This window comes from Crocuta crocuta, unplaced genomic scaffold, assembly GCF_008692635.1.
Source record: "Crocuta crocuta isolate KB4526 unplaced genomic scaffold, BGI_CrCroc_1.0 scaffold50, whole genome shotgun sequence".
Classification (NCBI taxonomy): Eukaryota; Metazoa; Chordata; class Mammalia; order Carnivora; family Hyaenidae; genus Crocuta; species Crocuta crocuta.
This window is the reverse complement of record NW_027527428.1, coordinates 3,010,672-3,033,698: the sequence shown is the minus strand read 5'-3', so window position 1 is coordinate 3,033,698 and position 23,027 is coordinate 3,010,672. Positions and strand designations below refer to the sequence as shown.

General features: G+C 57.8%; 1 protein-coding gene across 1 annotated transcript in view; it reads right to left on the bottom strand.

Annotated features, from left to right (window-relative positions):
- ITGB4 (integrin subunit beta 4) overlaps positions 1-22,783 on the bottom strand; it is a 26,328-nt gene extending 3,545 nt beyond the window's left edge. The window contains exons 1-31 of the mRNA XM_077756155.1: positions 22,699-22,783; positions 21,646-21,728; positions 21,310-21,411; positions 20,948-21,152; positions 20,308-20,404; positions 19,960-20,131; positions 18,693-18,956; positions 18,278-18,367; positions 17,900-18,022; positions 17,102-17,266; positions 16,841-16,917; positions 16,079-16,281; positions 14,021-14,124; positions 13,803-13,901; positions 13,571-13,700; positions 12,842-12,964; positions 12,640-12,746; positions 11,698-11,731; positions 11,325-11,516; positions 10,934-11,037; positions 10,589-10,647; positions 10,439-10,462; positions 9,658-9,806; positions 9,384-9,563; positions 8,174-8,322; positions 5,296-5,500; positions 4,319-4,476; positions 3,793-3,973; positions 3,520-3,657; positions 1,488-1,670; positions 1,273-1,404 (exon numbers count right to left, since the gene is read on the bottom strand). Coding sequence (XP_077612281.1) covers positions 1,273-1,404; positions 1,488-1,670; positions 3,520-3,657; positions 3,793-3,973; positions 4,319-4,476; positions 5,296-5,500; positions 8,174-8,322; positions 9,384-9,563; positions 9,658-9,806; positions 10,439-10,462; positions 10,589-10,647; positions 10,934-11,037; positions 11,325-11,516; positions 11,698-11,731; positions 12,640-12,746; positions 12,842-12,964; positions 13,571-13,700; positions 13,803-13,901; positions 14,021-14,124; positions 16,079-16,281; positions 16,841-16,917; positions 17,102-17,266; positions 17,900-18,022; positions 18,278-18,367; positions 18,693-18,956; positions 19,960-20,131; positions 20,308-20,404; positions 20,948-21,152; positions 21,310-21,411; positions 21,646-21,728; positions 22,699-22,777 — 4,111 coding nt within the window. The 5' untranslated portion in view covers positions 22,778-22,783. The remainder of the gene's footprint in view (positions 1-1,272; positions 1,405-1,487; positions 1,671-3,519; positions 3,658-3,792; positions 3,974-4,318; positions 4,477-5,295; positions 5,501-8,173; positions 8,323-9,383; positions 9,564-9,657; positions 9,807-10,438; positions 10,463-10,588; positions 10,648-10,933; positions 11,038-11,324; positions 11,517-11,697; positions 11,732-12,639; positions 12,747-12,841; positions 12,965-13,570; positions 13,701-13,802; positions 13,902-14,020; positions 14,125-16,078; positions 16,282-16,840; positions 16,918-17,101; positions 17,267-17,899; positions 18,023-18,277; positions 18,368-18,692; positions 18,957-19,959; positions 20,132-20,307; positions 20,405-20,947; positions 21,153-21,309; positions 21,412-21,645; positions 21,729-22,698) is intronic.
- Positions 22,784-23,027: the final 244 nt, after the last annotated feature.

Sequence of the window (23,027 nt, the reverse complement as noted above, 5' to 3'; positions counted from 1 at the left end):
GGCTTCCTGGGGGCCGCGGGGCGGCTCGCCGTCGGAGGAGCGCCCGCTGCTGGCCGACAGGCGCGGGATGAGCTCCGGGGACCGTCGCCACGTGACGCGCCGCAGGTCCAGCTCCTCCCCCAGCAGGGGCTCGAACTTCCAGCTGCCGCCTTGGGAACAACGAAGGGCCGCGTTGGCACCGCCGGCGGGCACGGGGGGCTGCNTCGGCTCTCCGGAATCCAAGTGTGTCGGGGGGCGGGGTGGTCGCGGAGCAGGCGACAGGCAGGACACTCAGCCCGCGAGGGTCAAAGAGGAGCCCATCCGTGTGAGTGAGGATAAGACTCCAGGGGGAGCCCTGGCTCTGTCACCACCTGTGAGGCCTCTTGCTCTGAGCCTCGGTTTCCCATCTGTATACCCGAGAGATCACACTCTCCCCTGCCTGCCTCCCAGGGACGGTTCCAGAAGCCGCAGAGTGTGTCACAGACAGTGTTAACAGCTGAGCTTTCTTTCTCTCATACCCTCCAAAACCCCTGCGACCCTTGGGCTTGGGTTCCTTAATTAAGTCCAGGCTCAGCTCTGTCAGGGCACGTCGGTATTCACGGGGGGCCTGAGGCTTAGGCAAGGATGGAAGAAAGCAGAAATCCCAGAGAATCTTCACTCGTGGCATTGTGTGATTGGCATCCTATTTTACAGATCAGAACACCGAGGCACAGAGAGGGTGAGCACTTCATCTGATGTCCCACAGCAGAGCCAGAGCCAGAGCCAGAACTGAGCACCAGGGAGTCTAGCCAAGGACCCTTGCACCACACTCCAGGGAACCAGGAGGGAGGAGGAGCGGGACCAGGCAGGGGCCACTGCCTCATCGACCCTGGGCAGGCAGCTGCTCTGAGCTCCTGCGTCATGCCTGCCTCCTCCCACGTAGCCTTGTCCCCAAATGTCCTGACTCTGTGGCACAGCCGGTGAGCCTTCCAGGAGCAAGGCTGTATTTCTGCACGGTCCCACGGGCACGAGCCTGCACGACTCTGCACCTGCTCCCAAGCAAGTCTCTGCCTGCGCTTATACGCAGATGTGCACACGACTGCATGTGGGCCACGTTGGCTTCGTCCCCTCTACCCAGTGCCAGTATGATGCCTGCCAAATGCTAGGCTCTGCAGATACCATCTGGAGCTGAGGGGGACTTCTAGTCTTGATCTCTAGGCCCAGTGGTCATTGGCCCCTTCGCTTTCTCCGGACACCAGTGACAGCCCTACCTCCTGCCCAGGACTTCCGCTCCTGGATCCCAGACCCACTCACCAGTGTCGTCGGAGATGCTAGGCCTCTGGCTGCCAGCAGGGGAGCGCAGTACTTCATCGCTGTACATGAGGAAGTTCTCGTAGTCTTCCCCACACTGGGCGTCCACGATGGGGATGTCCGGGATGATGGGGACTGCAGGGGTGGGAGGGGTGAGCCAGGGACCCAGCCTCCTGCCCCCCCCCCCCCGTGCCCTGCCTTCCCCCTCCCACACTCACTGGACATGGGCCGCTTGGGCTGGGTGGCCAGGTTGATGATGGCCTCCCGCTCGGGCCCCCAGCCTGCCCCATTGCGCGCCTTCACCGTGTAGCGGTATGGCTGGGACTCCCGCAGGTTCTCAATGAGCAGCATCCGCCTCTTAGGACTGTCCACCAACACCTTCTTCATGGGCCCGATGGGTCCTGGGGCAGGGAGAGTGCCTCAGAGGGGTCCTTCTGGGTTCCTGCCTGGCCCAGCCCGGCCTCTGATGTGACAGCACTGCTGTGTGGCCTCTGAATCGCACAGAGGACGCAGGGGACGAGGCAGAGAGCAAGCAGCTATTGGAACTTCTATGTCGTGCCTTGCCCTAAGAACCTGGTGTGCTCGGTTTCAAAAAGGGTCACCAACTCTCCGAAGGGCTCATCCTTAAGTGGCAGGGCCAGGACTAGACTCAAGGTGGCCCACTGTCACCGCTACTGATCGGTAAACGCTCCTGTGTCCGGAGTGCCTCCACCTGAAACACGCTCCGACGGTGAGGGGGCCTGTGCCTCAATGTCCACACAACCAAACCGCAAGTGCTCCGTTGAGGAAGTGAAAGCGGAGACGCCTAGACGTCCACCCCAGCTGCCCCATGGTCACAGGAGCCAGGGCGGGAACAGAGGAGTGGGCTCAGGGAAGCTGCACCTCCGGGCAGAGCTAAGGGGAGGAGTGAAGGGGGTAGAGGAGGGCCAGCAGTGACAGGCGAGCAGAGGGCAGGCGGCTCTCTTCCAGTCACAACTAGAAGGGCAGACACACAGCCCTGGGAGAAAGGAGAAAGTGACCCCTGTTGCTCTGAGCAAGTGACGGCACCTGAGCCCAGATGCTGCAAGAGGTGCCCTGCCATGCCAGAAGGCTTCTGGGAGACCAGTGAAGGCACAGAAGGATGGAGGCCAGAAAGGTCCCAGTTTCCAAAGAGGTCCAAAGGAAGGTTCTGGAAAATGATGCCTGATAAGCTTGATGTCTACCCCCAGCGAACAACTGTGGTTAAGAAGAATTGATTGGTGGAGGCCATCAGCCTGGGTGGTCTCTAGCTGCCAGGGTGGGTACTGTTCCCTGCCCACCCCTCACATCTCTATCAGCTAGTAGGAGCAGCAGAGAGGGGCCCCCACTAAAGTGCCGATGCCCTCGGCCAGGAGAGCCATCTAGCACATTCCAGGACACAGCGGAGACCTCAGCAGACTGAAGCCATGGCTGAAATCATCAGGGATGGACTCTGGACAGGGAACGTGTCACTCCTGGGATGAAAGGCAGGGTCAGAGACTTCCTCACAGTGGTCCATGGCCGACTAGGTGTTATAAACCCAGACCAGGCTAAAAGTGTGATGTAGCGGCTGAGGTTGCATGCCGCCTGCTTGGTGGGTAAAGAGCAATGAGCCTGACATGTAGAATAATCTCGCTGCCCTCTGCCCTTTGGGGCCATCCCGGGAGTCCAGAGCCTGACCCACGTTAAGGTCCATAGGTCAGATGGGGTGGTGAGCTCCGCATCCCTGGGACCGAGCAAACAGAAGTGAGGGCCCACGGGGAAAGTCCCTGCACCCAGGCAGGAGGTGGAACCGAATTCCCTCACTTCCTCATCTTGGCCATTGGCAAGGGATGCCCACCCTTCCCTCCCTTCCAGGACTGGGAAGAAACAACAGTGATGCCAGGCACTCCGGCCTTGGGCTGCCAGATAAAACGTTACATGAGCTGCACTAACAAAATTGTTTCTCTGAAATTCGAGGCATCCTCTATTTGCTAAACTGTACTTTGGCCCCACACTGCACGGTGTGGAAATGAGCCGTGCTGGTTTGCTGTATGAGAAGGCATCTCGTGCCTTCCATCCCCACCTGCCCTGTGAGCTTTAGGGCTTGGTCCTGGGACGCAACCAGCCCAAACCTGACCACAAACCTGACAATGCCTCGGGCAGCCAGGTCTATGGGGCACATCCACCAACCGGGATGATGTGACCTTTCTCTTGTTCTTTGCTCCCTCCCTTTCCTGCTGTCCCAGGGCCGGGAGAGGTCCATGTCCTTACGGTTGTCCTCGTTGACCAAGCCGTAGCAGACCTCGTAGGCTGTGATCTCTCCGTTGGTCTCAGCTGGCTCAGCCCAGCTCAGCTGGGTCACCGTGGAGGAGACGACATTGAAGGCCAGTCGCCCTGGCTCACTGGGTACTGGGGGAGGGGTGGTGTAGGAAGAAAGCTGTCAGCAGCAGCCGAGGGAGGGCAGGGTTCTGGGGGTGGGGGTGGGCAGAGCTGGGCACGGGGGCATCAGGGTAGTTCCGGGACAGACACGTGCTGAGGCCTCACCTTCCTGTTGGGTGCGGCAGGACACCAGGGAGCTGTAGGGACCCTCGCCCTGTGGTCCGTAGGCGCACACCTTCATCTCGTAGTCGCAGTATGGGTACAGGTTTGTGAGCTCCACCGAGGGCACCTTGCTGTCAAGCAGGTGGGCCTCGGACTCCGAGTCACCCTGGATCCAGTACTTCACCTGCTCCCGGGGGAGGAGCTGGTCAGTGGGGAGCGGCAAGTGCCAGAGCTGCTCACTGACCTCCTGCCCTCATTGTTCCCTTTGTACAGATGAGACACGGAGGGGTTGGTGACCTGACANGGGGGGGGGGAGGGGTGGGAGATTCCAGGAAGGAGGTGGACAAATGTCTGAAAACTTCAGGGAGGGGCCTTCCCTCTTCCCAGGGCAGATGGGGGTTCCCTCTGTCCACTTGTGCTTGGCTCACTAGGGCCAAGCATGCCCTCCCTGCCCCCTTGGGGGCCCTCTGGGTCAGGTGACCCATCTCCCCAGTGGGTACCAGCCCTCCCTCATTGCCTCCCACCTTACCCTGTACCCTGTGGGCTTGCCAGGAGGGGGCAGCCAGTTGAAGTGGATCTTCCGGGACCCGGCGGCCTTGGCATTGGGGTTCTGTGGGGCACCCGGGTCACCATGGTGAGGCGGAAATGATGACAGCGTCTGGCTTGTGAAGTTCCGGTCCAGTTCATCTGCAGTGGGTCGAGTCAGAGCGGGACAGACAGGTCAAACACCCCCTCTTTGAGTGAAGCAGGAATCCGCCCTCACCACCAGGGGGCTCCAGAGACTCAGTTACCAAGCCTTCCCCACCAGCACTCAACTGACACCACTCAACACCCAGGACTCTGGGGGGCTAGTGTCCCCACTGGTGCCACAGAGGGCATCCTTCCCTCCTGGTGGAGGACAAGGGGGGGATCTCTGGAGGAATGAGAAGGTGGAGAGAGTTTGTCTGCCCTTCTTTCTCCCTTGGCAGCCAAAGGAATATTCCATGTGAGAACGCCTGTTTCTACACCCGCCTCCCCACTGTGCTCCCCACTCTACTATGAGAATCCTCCCTCCTCTCTTAACTTCCAGGCAAGCCTTCTCTGGGTTGGGCTCGTAGACACCACCATACTGGAGGCTAAGGAACCATGAGAATTGTTTCACCCCTCTAAGAAACACCTGCATTTTAGTTGGAACTGAAACTGAAACCAGAGGCCTAAGACCTAATGGTGGGGTTCACGGCTCCGCCAGCAGGCTGGGTAGTCACAACATGACTCGACCCTCTGGCTGAGCAGGATTTCTGGATAAAATGCAGGACCCCCAGTTAAGCCAGAATTTAAGATAAATAATAGGATAAGTATATCCCACTGAGGTGTGGGATATACTTATACAAAACTTGTTCCTTGTTTATCAGAAATCCAAATTTAATAAGGAATCCTATATTTTACCTGCCCATACTGGCAGCCTTAGCTGAAAGGCGCCCAGCCCTCCCTCCCCACCTGCTTAAGCACACCCCAGGCCCTGCCCACCTCGGTCTCCAATGACGATGGTGGCTGAGTAGGGCTGGCCCAGGCGGGCCCCGAACTTGGGGTTGCTGAGTTGAATGTGGAAGCGGCGGGTCTGGCGGCCCCGCAGGAGGGAGTCCATCTCCTGCAGCTCCAGAAGCTTCACCTGCAGCTCCTTCCAGGTCTCCCCGGGTTGAAATAGCAGATCACCCTCTGCAGGAATGTAGTCCTGGGAGGGAGAAGGGGTCAGGGTCAGAGCAGGCCTGGAGCATGAATCATGCCACGCACTCCACCCCAACCTCCTGTACACGGCAGGGACCACCCCACCTGCACACGAAATGCCTCCTGTTTCTGTAGCATCTCCCCATTTTACAGATGAGGAACTGAGACACACAGAGAGGTGGAGAAACTTGCCCAAGTTCACACAGGTGGTTGTGATAGAGCTGAGGTTTGAACCAAGGCCCAGAGATGGGAATGTATAGCAGATACAGGCAGACCCCATCCAGGGAGGGAAGAACTGTGCCCCACACTGTGGCTCTGAAGTCTGGGATCCGACCAGGCCTCCCAGGCCCTGCCTTCTAGGTAAGGTGCCTCCATCAGCTCTAGTTTTCTTCCATCAGTGCCCCGGAGCTCTCCCAAGCATCCAGGCTGGGTGCATCAGTGTGAATGTACGTGCATCCTGCTCACGTGAGACCACTAGGTGGCGATACACACTAACATTTCAAGTCCAGGCCCAGCAGGGGACAAATTCAACAGCTTAGAAACCCAGTCAGTCACTGCAGTCTAAGAAAAGCAGGAGTTACCGGCTAGATGACTGAGCTGGGCGAACACTTCCAAAAGTCAAAGTCACAAAAGACAAAGCCGGGGAATTGTATTAGATTAAAGGACACCTAAGACACAGGACAAAATGGAATGCCAGATCCTTGATTGGTTCCTGGACTGGGGCAAAATAAATAAATAAATAAATAAAATAAAATAAAATAAAAGGCTATAAAAGACATTATTGGGATATGTGAACAAGGAGAGATCTGAATATGGGCCAATTATTAGCTAATACTTTTTAAAAGTTATTTTGAGACAGAGAGAGAAAGCTCACACATGTAGGGGAGGGGCAGAGAGAGAAGGAGAAAGAGAATCCCAAACAGGCTCTGTGCTGTCAGCGTGGAGCCTGATGCGAAGCTTGAACTCACGAAACGTGAGATCATGACCTGAGCCGAAATCAAGAGTTAGATGCTTAATTAACCAACTGAGCCACCCAGGCGGTCCTGTAATGTGAGGTTTCTTAAGGTTGGTAATGATGTTGTAGTTGTGTGGAATAAGCTTGTTCTCAGCAGGTGCTGCCAGAAGCTTTAGGATCTACGCAATGTCTACAACTCACTTTGTTGAGCAAACACAATGAAATGAAACACAACTCTCTCCCCCATCTCTACAGTTCTAGATAAGAGATACAGGTACATGTATATATGTTTGTCTAGACAGATGCATCTATTCTTACATCTATATGGAAGGAGACTGAGAAAACCAGTATTAATTGGTGACTATGTAAAGGGTAAATGGGAGCTGGGGCACCTGGGTGGCTCAGTCAGTTAAGCCTCTGACTTCGGCTCAGGTCATGATCTCATAGTTTGTGAGTTCAAGCCCTATGTCGGGCTCTGTGCTGACAGCTCCAAGGCTGAAGCCTGCTTCGGATTCTGTGTCTCCCTCTCTGCCCCTCCTCTGTGTGCGCTCTTTCTGTCTGTCTCTCTATCTCAAAAATAAATAAACAAAAACATTTTTAGGGGCACCTGGGTGGCTCAGTTGGTTAAGCATCTGACTTCAGCTCAGGTCATGATCTCACGGTTCGTGGGTTCGAGCCCCGCATTGGGCTCTGTGCTGACAGCTCGGAGCCTGGAGCCTGTTTCAGATTCTGTGTCTCCCTCTCCCTCTGACCCTCCCCTGCTCACGCTGCCTCTCTCTCTCTCTCAGAAATAAATAAAACATTAAAATTTTTTTTTAAAGTTTTAAAGGGTAAACGGGTGCTCATGCTATTTAGTCTTTTCATTTTTCTTTGGGCTTGAAGTTTTTCAAAAGAATAACAAGTTGGGGAATAATAATAATGTTTTTTAAAAATACTTAAATACCAAAAGATCTGTATAAAAGCGTAACAAGGTAGCTAGAATCCCTTACATTAATACTGTGTGTTCAGTGAAATTTACGGACATACACATTCTTCTTTGGAACTTTTATCGGGAGCCCTGAAGCAGTAATGTGATCTGTCCCTTCCAATACCAGGAAGGGAAGACGAACAGGCCATGGGTGAGGTGCTGGCATTTGCCAAGCTGGCCTGTGGGTCCAATGAGACTAGATTCTGTTACCCTGAGTGAACTGCTGACATGAATATTTTTAGTTTGTAAATGTTGATAAATTCAGAAAAACAAACTGTAAGCCACGCCAAGCACATCCAACACCTCGACGTGGCTCTTCCCTGAGATGGGGGTCCAGGGATGAAGGGGGCGTGGGCCCACAGGCGCGGCAGGAGGCAAACTGTGACAGCCTTTCCAGGGTCTGCCCAGGGACATGCGGACTATGCTCCCACCTCAAGAACCCCAAAGCCCCTGGACTTGGGCAGACGGGGGATCCGTTTCGCTATGAAGGGTTGGGCCGCCCTGGTGGATACTGGCTTGTTGGAAGGGATATATGAACGGTCCGGACATGTCCCTGGCAGCGATGAGGACTCACCGAGGGCACCACCGGCACTTCTGGTGAGCGGGAGGCACCTGCTACGGAGTGGCAGGAGCAGACAGACATGTCCTTGGCAGGCCAGCCAGGGGCGCCACCAGCATCCCTGGGACTCTGGCAGCCGCCGTGTCCTGCTCTCGCTGGGGCCCTGGGAAATGCCTTTGACCCCGTGGCAGAGCCTTACCCGGTTGCCCTGCGCGGTGTTATCCTGCGTGCGGTAGGAGACCTGGGATTTGCCGTTGTCCAGGATGCGCCGGACGACAGGAATGCGGGCCACTTGCTCTCCGCCGCTGACCAAGTACTCAGGCTTCTCAAAGGACACTATTCCGCTGGCTGCGAGGACCCAGGCACCGGTCAGGGCGCCCTGCCCTCAGTCGTTTCGCAACACGCACCCTCTTTCTTGGCTCCGCCCAGCCTCCAGGAGTCTGCCTGTCATGCCTCACCCCGCTCGAGGAAGGGAATGGAAGATTCTTCTGGAAAAGGTTGCGGGGCTGGCACACTGTCCAGCTGACATTCCGGAAGCGTCAAGGCAGAGAAAGGAGGCCAGGCGGGGGCAGAACCAGAGATGGGGCATTGAGTGGGTGGGGGCAGAGCAGGACGGGGCCTGTGGTGCAGGAGCCGGTGGGGAGCAGGCTCAGGGACCACCACAGAGCCTCTGGTGCAGAAAGGATGGTTAGCGACAACTCGGGGTTCCCCGAGGAGCAGGTAGGGAAGGCAACCTGGGTATCAATGGTGCAGGGCTTTGCTTCCCCTCTACATAAGCTTGGGTGAAATCAACTCCCAATGCCCTTCCTGCTCTGATGTCCGGGCATCCCAGGGAGGTCCATTCAACGTCCTATGTTCAAAGGCCACAAGGGAGGCAAGATCAATGGGAGGGATAGGGGACGACTTCAGGGGGACACGACACCCTATAATTATAGCAGAAGCGCCCACATTGAGCGCTTACTACCGGGCCCTGGGCAACAACGCATAGCCACATACCCTTCTTGAGAGCCAGGTGCCCATGTTACAGATGGAGAAACCAAGGCTCACAGAGATTAAGTGGCTTGCCCAGGCTACATGGTCAGGCCCCATTTGGACTCAGATATTAGGAAGAGCAAGTGTGCCTAGACCCCCCCTTATGCCTTCCTGCTCCCTCCGCCCTGATCACCTTGCTCCTTTTTTTTTTTTTAATGTTTTATTTATTTCTAGGAGAGAGAGAGAGAGAGAGAGACAGCGTGAGCAGGGGAGGGTCACAGAGAGAGGGAGTCACAGATTCAGAAACAGGCTCCAGGCTCCGAGCTGGCAGTTAGCACAGAGCCCGATGCGGGGCTCGAACCCACGAACCGCGAGATCATGACCTAAGCGAAAGTCGGACGCTTAACCGACTGAGCCCCCCAGGCGCCCCTGATCACCTTGCTCCTTGATGATGGTGATGTTGACCAGGCGGCGACCGAGGGTGGCAGTGCCCACGGGCACATCGATGGCCTCCACCAGCAGCTGCTTCTCATCATCGTCCTCAGGCCGGATGAAGAGGGGCACCCGCACGTCTACCAGCTCCACGCCTTCCTGGAACTCCACCATCCCCCGGGCATCTGGGTGGGTGTTGGGGGGCAGTCAGAAGTGTGTCAGGGGGCTGCACAGGTGTGGGAGGCACAGGGTGGTGGCGCAGGGAGCCGGCCCACCTACCTTGGTCTGCAGTGAGGGTGTAGTAGCCGGGGGCCACCTTGAGCTCATGGAAGGACCCCTGTTCCACATGCTTCTCTGTCAGCTTCAGCAGGGCCTGCTTGGCTGAGCGAGGTGCCATCAACACCGTGTCCACAATGGTGTGGTCCTGCCTGGGGTAGGGGATGGGCAAGTGGGGGGGGTGTCGGACTGGCCACTTGTCCCCCCAGCTTGTCCTCTCCCCATTAAGGAACAAGATGCCTGGCAGCAAAAAGTGCCACCGTGTAGTAGCCCCAGTGTCATGGGCTACTAGAGTGTGTTCTAGAGAAAAAGGAATCTGTGGCCAAATCCATTTGGGAGGCAGGCTTCTTCTCTGTGGGACTTCTCAGAGCCTTTGATCTAGTTGTATGCATAGTGAAACTCTAAGCAGGGCATGGGGAATGAAGTCAGTGCTTCTCAAATGGATTTGACCACAGAACCAGTACTTTAAAGAGCATCTGGCATGCTGGCACCCCACCACCTCACCTCAGTCAAGCCACTGTGCCTCCTTGAGCCTCAGGGTCCTCATCTGTGAAAGGGGCTATCCCGTCCACCGCATCTATGAAATGGGGCCCCTCCCTAGACCCTCCCAGCCACTCCCCTTTGGGCGGGATTCCAGGAATAGATGCCACAGAAAAGATGCTAAGGGTATGGGTGCTGAAGTCAAACTCTCTGGGTTCAAATCCTGCTCTGTTTCTTAGTAACTAGGTAATCTTGGGCAATATACTTGACCTAGGGCTGCCCCACCCACGTGCCTTCAACTCACTTTTTCCCGGCATTGGGCTGCTGCCTGTGGAGGACAAAGAAGGGACCATGAGCCACACAGTCTCTGGGATATAGAGGCACAGACCTGTTTGTGTGTGGGGGATCCCTAGGCAGCTCCCACCCCCCACCCCCCCGGGCACCCAGGACCCACCGGAATTTAGTCTGCTGGAGCTTGTGTGGGCCTGTGATCTGTCTGTACACCTCATTCAGCTGCCAGGCAAGGAGAGGCGTGAGGCTGGTGCCCTGAGTGAGCCTCTCCACCCAGAGCCACCCAGGCCCAGAGGACATGGCTGGCTGGGGACACGCACATTGCCTTGTCCCCTTCTGGAAACATTCACAGGACGACCCCACCCAGGCACATGTCCAAGGAAGCCCCTCTTTCCTACTCGGAAAAATCAAGGTTCTGCGGCCGCTTTCTCCTTGCTCGCCCTCTACCTGGATCACACGCATGCCCAGAAGTGCCCACGGCCCCACAGTCAGCTGCTCTGGCCCTTACGTTCTCCTCCACCTCCTGGCGCAGCTGGTCACACTCCCGAGTGTCCGGCTTCAGCAGGTTCTCGGTGCAAAGGCGGGCAAGGCGCAGGGACAGCCCATAGGGCACTAGGGGGCAGGCAGGATGGGGGTCATCAGGCTCCCGCCCATCAGGCTCTCTAGAAGCCTCCTCCGAGAGCCAGGCTAGGATGGTGGGGGGGGAGGGGGCAACTGGCAGGCTGAGACCCTGAGGCCCGTGGCACCGCCAGGAAGGGTAGAAGGTGGCCAGGCCTGTGCCTGTGCCCAACGCCCAGAGAAAATGGGAATGGTGTGATCTGAACCCAGAAAGAGCGGTCAGTGTGCCTCAGGCCCCAGGGGCGCTGCCCAGAGCCACCGCGTCACGCCCGGGCCCTCACCCAGCTCCGTGGGGTTGGTGCTGGAGATGTGCGAGGCAGGGCCGGACCGCTGCACGTTGTTGGTGACCTTCCATCGGACCATGTCACGTCCCTTGAGGTTCCCGCTGCGTAGCATGGGCGTATCCAGGTGGTCCGAGGCCATCAGGTTCTCCCGCAACATGTAGTGGTCTTCCTTGAAGCCCACCATGTGACCTGCGTGACAGGGGAGAGATCTCAGCATGGGGCCCCACCCAGGCCCTCCCGGCCACACCCCCCCCAGGGCAGGACCCCAGGCCTCCTGCTTCCGCTCCAGACTCGCCCCTACTTCCCCTCCACGCTATCTGGGGGAAGAGGGGTCAGAGCCGTCGCCGCCCCGCAGATGCTGGGCCCGTACCTCGGTTGCAACAAGGGAGGAGTGCCAGGCAAGCCTAGGAGACAAGGCGGGCGGGGATGAGGGCTGGGACGGCTGCCTCAGCCCAGGTAAGCCCCTCCAGCCACCCCCCCACCACCCGTGCCAATGGCCCAGAGGGGCAACCATGCCCTCTCCAGACACAAGATATCAAGGAAGTTGAAAGGATCGAGGTGTGGAGCGCATATGGTGAGTACAGAGATTGACAGGCGCAGAGGGTTCCTGAAGTTTGTATCCTGGGATGCTGGTCCTGCCAGATGCCTTGTAAAGTACTGGTTCTGTGGTCAAACCCATTTGAGGAGCACTGACTTCATTCCCTGTGCCCTTTTACAGCTTCACTATGCAGACAACTAGATCAAAGGCTCTGAGAAGTCCTGCAGAGAAGAAGTCTGTTTCTCAAATGTATTTGATCGCAGACCTCTTTTTCTCCGTGACACACACTAATAGCCCATAACACGGGCACTACCACACAGTTTCTCCTCTGCCCCTGCAATTCAGCATTCTATGCCAGGCCGTCCTCCATGATTTCCTGCCTCCCGTCTTTGCTCTCCAGTGAGAGAGACTATCAGCTCCTGGTGGGCGAGGTCTTTCTTCCCTGTTGGCTCCCATGGCCCTTTGCACATGCCTGAACCGAGGGCAGCTGGGCTCAGATACAGGCTACTGATGCTGGGCAGAGGCGAAGGGCGGAGATAGGAAGGGCACCAGAGCTCGACAGAAGACGTGGCTTCACCTGGCCTCTCCCCACATATGAGGACCTTGGTGGGGGGGTGGGGACCTTGGTGGGGGATGAGGACCTTGGTGGGGGGTGGGCACCNCATGGTGGGAGAGGCGGCCCTGGGGGTGGGGCCCTGGGGGAGGTGACCCTGGTGAGGAGTGGGGACCTGGTGGGGGTGGGGCCCTGGGGGTGCGGCCCTGGGGAGCTCCCACCTTGCAGCAGGCACAGTATTTCCAGCAGAGCAGCAGGAGCAGTGCCAGGAGCAGCAGGAGGAAGATGAGCAGAGGGATGAGCCACCAGAAGGAGCTGGGTGGGCAGTCTGCGGAGGAAGGGGAGGGAGAGGAGGAGGGAGGCGATGCCCATCCCCTCCCCGGGGCCTGCCAGGCTGCCCCCCCAGCCCGTCCGCCGGCTCACCCTTCTTCCTGTGCACCAGGACGGTGCTGTTGGGCCCGGGGGTGCCGTCGCCCTCCACGGTGTAGCTGTATGTGCAGTCATCGTCCTCATCCCGGAAGGAGCAGTGCTCCAGCACCTGGTCTCCTGCACCCACACATCGTCAGCAGGGTGCCCTGCGCCTGGGAGCTGTCCCCTGCTCTGGGGCCCACGGGCGCCTCCCTGGCGGAGGACACGAATACCCTGGCACAGGGCCAGGGTGAGGGGGAAAGCTTCCCTGTCCCTGCCCAGGAGCATCAAAGGCTGCACATCTGTACCCCCGTCTGCCCCATCCTGGGTGACATTCAGGAACTTGGCTTCTAGAACATTGATCTGACCCAGCGGAGAGAAGGCTGTGCGCCCTCATGGCCCCATTATACGCCCCTACTGTGTTCATACCCCTCCCCGGCTATCTACCCCCTGCCCGAGCCAGGTGCCCCTCCCCAGACTCTTTGGTCCCTACTCAGCCGTGCCTCCTGCCTGGGTCCCTGGGTCCTGGCCAGACTGCGTGCCCGTGCCCGGGTCTGTGTGCCCTGTCTGGGTTCTGTGACCTCTCCCAGGTCTGGAACCCCTCTCTCTGGCCTGCCATGACCTCAGCCGGGATTATAAGCTCTGCCCAGCTCTATAGTCCTGCTGCAGTGAGTGACACCCCTGCCCCACCAGATGCCCTGCGCCTAGGTTCTCAGCACCCCCGTCCTCAGCGTCGCCTCACACCTTTCTTCAGCTCGTCCACCATCTTGACCTTGAAGTTGCACCCCTCACACATACGCCCCTTCTTCTCCCCAGTGCCCCAGGCTTGGCACTGGACACAGGAGCGCAGGTCCTCACAGATGCCCAGGCGGATCTGGGTGGGGGAGAGGGAGAAACCAGGGCTGCGTTAGGTGGCTGTCTGCTCTGCCCAGTGCCTTGGAGTCCCACGCCCCCAGCCCCATGACCTTGGCCTCACCGCTGAGTAGTTGATCTCACAGATGGTGTCCACGTAGAGCGACTGCTGGTTGCAATGGCAGCGGCCACAGCTGCAGTAGCCACGGCCGTTACAGATGCCCTGGGGCAAGAGGAGGCACCAGTGAGCTACCAGTAACCCCACCCCTGCCCGCGAGGGTGGGTGGTTCTGGCTGCGGTCCCTTCTGCCACCCTGCGCGCCTTCCTCGTGCCCAGGCCTACCCCGTTGCTGTCGATGCAGGTGGCGTTGCTGAGAGGGCAGTCACAGCTCAAGCCTGTCCAGCCAGGCTCACACACACACTGGCCCATGGAACAGCGTCCCCGGTCTGTGGAAAGGGAGAAGGAAGGGAGAGGAGAGCCACTTTCACTCCTGTAGTCCAGGCCGCCCACATCTGCCAGGAAGGGCCTGTGGTTGCTGAGCCCGAGCTAGGACTTCTCCAGCCGGGGACAGGGCCATCTCTTCCTCACTTTTTGGAAGCTCTATCCCTCCATCTCTCCCATTCCATTCTGCCTTCTGCCTTCCACTCTGCAGCCGGAGTCATTATCCTAAAACACAAATCCAATCATGTGGCCCCCTGGTGTAAGAGAACTCTAATGAGTTCTGGCCAATGCAATAAAGTCAGAGAAAGAATGTTGGAAAGTAAGAGATAAAACTGCCTTTCTTTTAAGTATTAGGAACGTGTCACAAAATACCAAAAAGAATCTGCGGATAAATCATTAGATTTCGTGAGTGAGTTTACCAAAGTGGCTGGATACAAGGCTAATATACAAATTGCTACAAAATGAAATCAAAACCTCCTATGACCTCCTTCTGCCAAAGGATAAAATCTAAAATCCTTAGACCAGAATAAAGGTTGTAATTAACTATGGCCTGCAGGCTGAATCCAACTCCCTCCCTGTTTTTGCTAAAGTTTAATTGGAATACGCCACATTCATTTGTTTACATATTGTCTATAGCTGCTTTCTTTTTTTTTAATTTTTTTTTATGTCTTTATTTTATTTTGAGAGACAGAGAGTGAGCAGGGGAGGGGCAGAGAAAGAGGGAGACACAGAATCCGAAGCAGGCTCCAGGCTCTGAGCTGGCTGTCAGCACAGAGCCCTATGCGGGGCTCGAACCCACAGACTATGAGATCGTGACCTGAGCCAAAGTTGGACACTTAACCGACTGAGCCACCCAGGAGCCCCTCTATGGCTGCTTTCTGCTACAGTGGCAGAGCTCAGTAGTTGTGAGGAGACCACAAGGCTCACAAAACTGAAACTATGTATTTTCTGGCCTTTTAAGCCCTGCATTCTGTTCCTGCCTCCTTCTCCAGCAGCCTGGGCCTCCCCTCCTCTCTTACAGCTTTGCCTGTGCCAAATGTCTGCCTTTCTCCAGATGCACCAGCTTCCTTCATCTCTCTGAACACACTTTGGGATGGACAGCTGAAGAGGAGAAATGGCAGACAAAAGCAAAAAGTGAGGAAAGGTAGAGAAGCAGGGGCTTGACCTCCAGTGACAAGTATACAGTTGAGGCTTAAAAGTATTTATTTGATGCCTAGGGGGCGCCTGGGCGGGCTCAGTCAGTTAAGCGTGNTCCCTCTCTCTGTCCCTCCCATGCTCATGCTCTGTCTCTGTCTCTCAATAATAAATAAAAATGTTAATGGAAACTAATTTGACAATAAACTATTTGTAAAAAAAAAAAATGTTAAAAAAAATTTTTAAAGTATTTGATGCCTGGATTTTCACTCATTCTCCTCCATTCAACCACTCAACCCTATCTGTGGCCCCGGTCTGGGTTCTGTGACCCCTGCTTGGAAGCCCTGGGCCCACTGCCTTGACCCCTGGGGGGCCGTGGTGGACATGTACCTCCAGGCCCTGCCTGCTACAAACGTGCCATCTTCTGCGAGAGGAAAGATGCCGTGCGGAATACCGCCAACCACTGAGGATTCAGCTGGATGGGACTCGCCCTAATGAGATGGGAGAATGGAGGTGGGCGCGGCCGACAGAACCTCAGGGGAGCGGTCTTAAGCATGAGTCCTTAAGCATTAAGGACACACCGGCGGGGTGCTTGGGCATCAAGTGTGCAGAGGGGAGAGAGGTCCACGTTGGGAATAGACTTGGGGAGGCGCTCAGAGAGCCCAGAGCAGGGCTGGCTCTAAACTTGGGGATTCAGACTCCTGGCCTGGCCCGCCCACCCGGTGTGGATGGGAGAGCCAGTGAGGCAGGCCAGGGCCCAGGAACCCAGGTCACCCTTGCTGTCCCGACCCCCCTGGCACCGGCTGCCAGGGCTGCTGAGCTCACCGTTGCAGAGGAACCCAGAGACACGGGGACACTGGAAGTTGTCATACTCGCAAAACGGACCCTCATAGCGGCCTTCGCCGTAGCACACGCAGTGGCTGCACTGGCACTCGCCACGCCCAGAGCACGGCTTGTCCTCGCCCTCCCGCAGACAGGGCTTTATGTCACTCAGCGAGCCGGTGGGGCAGCTGCAGGTGCTGCCGCTCCTAAGGAAGGGGTCAGTCACGTCCCCACAGCCTAAGAGGAGGGCTGGGGCTTTTACCATCCCATTTTACAGATGAGGAAACTTGAGGCTCTAAGAGTCGCATGGACGATGCTGCCTGAGCTGAGACTCAAATGTCAGTCTCAGTCCCCCCCGGGGTCCCTCCCTCAAGTCACGATGGACACGTTCAGTGTCTTGAAGCTTTAAAAGCCCTCACTAGCCTTTATTTATGAGCTCATATCTGATTAGGGAAGAAGCGCACATGGTTCAGGATACTAAAGGTACAAAGGGTCCCTCTCGTGTCTGTCCCCCAACCATCCAGTCCCCACATCCTGCCGGCCACCACTGTCCTGATTCTTGCACCTTTCCCCAAAGATATCCTTTGTATCTATGCATTCTGAAGCGCTTTGAACGGAATCCCCCTAACAAGCAGGTCTGCCCCTTTCCAAGCCTTTCTACGACCCGCCATCCCACCTTCAGCCGGGCATGCACAGTGTGCCCCACATCAGAGCCTTGCAGGGTCCAGGGCACCCCGGGTGCCAGCTTTGCGCCCACACACTCACCAGCCCTCATTGCACACACAGTGTCCACACATGAAGTCTCCGTGGTAGTTGCAGTGAGCTGAATGCACCTCTTTTTGCTGGAATGAGATGTGGCAAAGTATGACAGAGCCACTGGGGAAACGGGGCCACTCGCCGCTTCTGCTGCCTCTGCCCCTCAGGGCACCCCGCAGGGAAGATACGGCCACCCGGGGTTCTGTTTGTTCCTCGGGGCCGTGGCAGCTGGCCAGCGCTTCCCTCCCGCCTGGCGGGACTGCAGCATACCAGCTCACAGGGGCACACGTCACAGATGATGCCCACGTCCATCTGGAGGCCATCCGAGAAGGAGGGCTTCAGGTGGATGTTGCCTGTCTGGTCCTCTTCTCCCAGCTGGCACACGTGGGTCCCATCCAGCTCCTCCAGAGCCCGCAGCTGCACCTGGTAGGTGCCCTGCAGAGATCCCACCGTCAGCCAGAGCAGGGAGCGGCGGTGCCAAAAGACGCTTAGCCCTCGAGTTTCAGGGATGTGCCTGCATCCTTGATACCCAGCTCCCTGCCTGTCCCTCTTCACGACTAAAAACCTCTTCTTCCAGGCACAGGCTGGACAAGAGCAGCACCGAAAATGACAAGAGGCGGGGCACCTGGGTGGCTCAGTCGGTTAAGCGTCCAACTTCGGCTNGAAAAAAAAAGAAAATGACAAGAGGCACGGATGGCCCGTTCACTCATCTGACCACTGCTCAGAGCTCAGTGCTGCTTAATCTCAACTCTGCAGATGGGGACGAGCTGAGGAAGGTACCAAAGTCATCCGAGTGTCTGGCCTATGGGACTTCGAACCTAGGCCTGTCTGATGCTGAAAGCCACGCTCTTTTTATATTATTAAAAAACTTTTTTTTTTTAAATTCAGTAATCTTTATGCCCAACATGGGGCTCAAACTCATGACCCCACATGCTCCACCAATTGAGCCAGCCAGGCACTCCTGTAAGTTACACCCTTGATCTCTGCTCAGGCAGACACTCCTCCCTACCCCCCACCGAGGGGCCCTGTGCCCATCCTCCCCTACCCCGGAGCCCCACAGAGGCGTACCACTTCCCCCCGCCGGATGCGAAAAGACCCAGTATTCGTCTTTTGGAACATCTCGGAGGTGACCTCGGTCCGCAGGCCCCGGGGCGTTTCCAGGGCCCGGATGTCCAGGTCGGAACGAATGCGCTAAAGAAGAGGGACGCAGTCAGTGGTCTGGACGGCCTGGCTGAGCTCCACCCGCCGCACATGGAGGACTGAGGTGGGAGAGGTGCTCTGGGCGGCAGGGCCCGCAGGAACCTGGGGCTAAGGTGGGCTCCTCAGGGTCCCCGGGGAAGAGCAGGGACCGTTCCTCACTGGCCTATCCTGTTCGCTGTTACTTGGGACATCCTTTGCCCACTGCCTCCTCTCCAGCTCTGCCCCAGAGCCCGCCCTGCCCCTCACTTCAAAGGCTTCCTGCAGCAGGTCCACGATGTTGGAGGAGTCCTCCTGCAGCACCCCCAGCGAGGACACCGGGAAGTACGTCCGCAGCTTCTGTGGGAGAGAATGGCAGCCCGGGGCTAGGCCTCAGCAAGTATCGGCTCATTGCATCTGGACAACAGCTCTGAGGTTATCCTCACTTTGTGGATGGGGAAACTACGCCCTGGTGTGTTCTAGAGCCTGCCCTCCTCACCCCTACCTGCTTGGGAGCTGGGTTGGGGGGTGGGCACAGGACCTCCCATTTCCATCAGGGTGGGTGTGGCCCCTTGGGAGGCGCACAAGTTTGGGGAAGGAAGGAATTGGGGGTGGGAATGTTGGAGAAGTCCTGTGGACCCCCTTCCCGCCCCCCTTCTTGCCCAACAAGGCCTTGGCCCCGCACCTCGTAATAGCTGTAGGAGTAGTTGGTGACGGCGAAGATGGGGATGATGTTGTGTTTGCCAAGCAGGCGCACCAGGGTGGGCACTGACGGGTAGTCTTGCATCCTGTACTGGGTATAGGTGCCCGAGGCATCCAGGTGGCATGCCTCGTCGTTGCGGCTCATGATGCCAGCCAGCACGTTGGCACCGTCAGCCTCATAGTGGAAAGCAGACTCAGTGGAGAACACCAGCAGGTGGGTGCTGTCGGGGCGCCAGCCGATGTCCCTCTGGGGAAGACAAGCGGGGGAGGCCCATTGAGCAGGCTGCCTACTGCGGACAATGCATTGCAGCATCATGGATGACTGAGACGGTGGGTCCCGCCGTGAGCGCAGCGGAGCCACGGGGTTCGCAGCAGGCCATCATCACGTGACAGCACGTGAGTGGCAGCGGCGGGCAGCAGAAAACAGCAAGGAAGATGTAGGTGGGGTCTGTGCACGCAGCAGCCACCACGCAAGATCTGCACGAGGGTCATCCGGGCGGCTCCCCAAACTTCGTGCCCACCAAGCAAGAAAATTTTAACCGCATAGGAAAATGTGCACATGCAATATTACGTGAAAAGGGCAGCTAAGGTAGATAAGAGCTGTGCATGGCAGTTTGTTAGAAAAATACATGGGATGATTTGGAAAGCTGTATTATAAGCAGAAATGCTCCGGATAGCGTGAAGTGGGGGGAAAAAAGGAAACTTCAGAATTGTAAGCATACTGATTCCAGCTGTATAAAATCAGGAAAGGGAAACAAAATATGCTGGTGAGATATCCCATTGCCGGCGGGCTGGCTGACAGTGGCAAAATGATAGGCAATTTCTGTTCTTTGTTCTCCAAATTGTTTATAAGATGGTTATATTATTTTCAAAATGAAAAAAATTGATGGGCACGTAAGAACTGCTCTCTTCAGCTGCCCGGTGCAGTCAGAGGCTGTGGCTCTTGGAAGACTGGGCTTAGCACGGAGATGGTTGGTAGGCTGGCTGCAGGTCATGGAAGGTTCCAGAACCTCAGAACTCATGTCTGCTTCTCTGGCCAGTGCAAAAGCAGGCTGTGACTGCTCAGGCTGGGTCACCTTGGATCCTGGCACATCTCAACCTGGCTTGTCACGGAGGGCCACCCAGAGACTCTGGGCTTGTCTTCGAGCCGGGGGGTGTCCGCCTGGTACCAGAGCAGCCCAGTGGGCAGCTCGCGCCCTTGTGGAAGAACAGCCCTGGTCTGGACGGGCAGGACTCTCCCTGGCACTCACCGTGCACACGGCCGCCTGCAGGATGGCATCAAAACCTCCTTCAGGAGCGTCCAGGTTGCCTGAGATCCGCTCTTTTAGCAGTTTATTCCGGAACTCAGCCAAGTTTTCTGTCAGACTGATGACGTTCTTGAAGGAGAAGGGAGGGTCGCTGTTGGGCCACGGCTCCTTCAGCCTGGGCAGAGGTGGAGGGAGAGAGAGACAGACTCAGGGGAGAAGGCTCCGTCTACCCCTGTGCCCACCCTCTCTGGAAGTGCCCCTTTGGCCTGCTTCAACCAGAACACTGGTAAGCGCCCTGGCGGAGAGGAGGCTGGCCCCGTGTCCAGGACCTCTGCCCATTCGGTCACTCACTTCTCGGGCCTCATGTCCGTCTGAGGGACGCTGACTTTGTCCACAAACTTGCCAAATCCAATAGTGTAGTCGTTGGTGAGCTTCCTCAGGACCTCAGCTGGATGTCAACAGGAAAGAGAGGGGGCAGCTGAGTCCCGGCACCCCCGCATCAGCGCAGGGGGTGGGGGGCTGGCTTGGGAAGGAGGAAGAGGGAGAACAGCCCCCTGTCAATACCTTGCACATGAACATCAGTTCATGTTCACAGTAGGATGGGGGAGATGGGACTCAGGGGCCCAGACCCATGCATGGAGCGAGCCAGAAGGGGCGGTGGTGTAACTGGACCAGCTGGCGGCGGAGCTGGGGTGGAACTTCAACCTCATGGCCATGGGGGTACTCCTTGTCTGGGCCACAGGGCTCTGCTGCCCCCCCAGCCTGGGCTTTCTCTGAAGTCCCAAGCGGCTAGTGGGGTCTAGCGGTGACCCCCGCCCCGAGAATGGGCAAGGAGGAAGTTCCTGGCGGGGGGCTCAGAGGTCCTCGGCTTCCTTGTGGGCTGGGGGCAGCTCTCCTGAGCCCTGGCCTCCCAAGCAGGTGCCCAGCCAGCTGGGGGAGGCCCCCCTCTCCGTCCCCTGCCCCACAGTCCTCCACGCCGGCCCAGCCATACCCAGTTTCTCCCCCATCTGCTTGAGGTTGTCCAGATCGTCGGACATGGAATTAGAGAAGTCCATGAGGATGTACAGGTCCACAGGGCTCTCCTTGGGCTCGAACACGAGCAGCTGAAAGTGCTGCTCCTCGCCTGGCCGAAGCCGGACCCGGAGCCTCTGGGGCGACACCTGGCTGCGCTGCAGGGTGGTGTCGATCTGGGTCTCCTGTGTCCAGGGGAGGGGGACGCTGGCTGGAGGGTCACTCTGGAGACCCGATGCGGAGCCTCTGAGCCCAACCAGCGGACACAGCGGACCCCGGCAAACAGCCGCCTCGAGCATGGAGGAACCACTTCCCTTGACGCCCCTCCCCCACTCCAGGCACCTCTGTGATCTCGAAGCTGCTTTCCATGACCACCACGCTGTCCTGCCGGCAGCCGGCAGCCAGCAGCTCCGCCTGGGTGTTGCAGCGCCGCTCCTTGAACAACTGGTCAAAGGAGATGGGGTCAGCGGGGGCAGGGCCCAGCCCCTGGCTGTCCCAACCCTAGATTTATCCTGACCCTTGCCTGTTCCACACCCGCTCCCCAGTCTGAGGCCGGGCTGAGGGTGTGGCCAGTGCGGACTCTCGCCAGAGCCCAGGGGTGGGGCACGGCGGGGCAGGGCGTGCACTTTGGGGAACCGGGCTGGGCCGGTGCTGAGCTCAGGAGGGCAGGCAGCTCACCTCATCGGTGCAGTAGGCGCAGTGCCTGTCCACGCGGATGCACTCGGTGCAGCTCTTCACCTGGGCCTTCTTGCAGCGGTTCGCTGGAGGGCAGGGAGGAGCAGACCCACTGAGATGAACCTCAGCGGTGACCAAGCCCTTTCCCACAAGCATCCTCTTTGAAGAGAGGTGGGGGCGCTCTCCCATCTTACAGAGGGGGAAATGGAGGGAAATGGAGGCCAGCGAGTGGTGGCCGGTCTGCCCAGGTCACACAGCCAGGGCAGAGCCAGGTCTCACACCCGAGCTTGCCAGTCAAGTCCGGAGGGAAGGAAGGTGCGGGCTAAGATGAGGCGCTTGCCCATTTGCTGGTGGGGACGCCCTTGGCTGTCCCTCCCCTGCTCCTCCAGGGTAAAGGGGACTGTGTCCATCTTGTTTGTCACTGTGTCCCCCTGTAACTAGCCCACGACTGGCACACCAGCAAATTGTTAGTAAACGAATGAAGGAAAACTGCAGAGTCTTCCCAAAGGTTGTGGGGATTCCCTTTGGTTCTGTGGAATTAAAAATCACAGTGAGGCCCTACTGTGTGCACCCAGAGCACACAGTGAGTGGTCTCCTGGGCTCCGGGTAAAGGTGCGCTGTCAGGGTTTAACAGGGGCTCTGATGGGGCAGGGGTCCGCCCTGCAGCCTCTGCCCAGATTCCCAGCATGGTCTGTTTCAGGCTATCAACACAGCCTCCTGTGACAGGCCAGATTTCATCGGTGGGGCCGGACTCCTGACTGCAGACACTCAGAGCAGTGCCGAGTCACCGGCCCTCTCTCCTCCCAGTTCCTATAAAGAACACCCTGCAAGTGCCTCAGTTCTCTGCATGGGCATCTTCTCTCTCTTCTAGAGCAAATCTGCCTCCCGCAGTGAGTCTACCTGGCTCAGCCTCACTACTCCCAGCCCTCGAAATGGGCCATAGTTGTTTGTTGAGAGGCTAAGTGAGTGGGGGAGGAGACAACCTGTGAGAGCCCTCCGTGCCTTCAAAGGGGTGCCCGCGCCCAGAAGGCTGCTGTAGAGGCGTCTCAGACTCACCCAGTTCCCCGGGGAAGCTGACACTCAGTAGGGCTGCCAGCAGCAGCCTGGTCCATGGACTGGGACGCAGACCCGCCATCTTCTTCCTCCTGCGTAATGGCAATAACTGACATGTGACGCTTCCACCGCCCAGATCCCCGCCATCAGCTCACGGGGCCCCCCGGCCTCACTGCATAGGCATGGAAACCGAGGCTCTGAGAGCCGCTCAGCCTGCAGTGGTGGGTCGGCGGCCCCTAACTCTTCTCCTCCACTGTCCCCTTCCTTGCCACCCCTGGACTGACTAGATGGCCTGCAGGCCTGCGCCCTGCCTGGGGAGGGCCCATCATCTG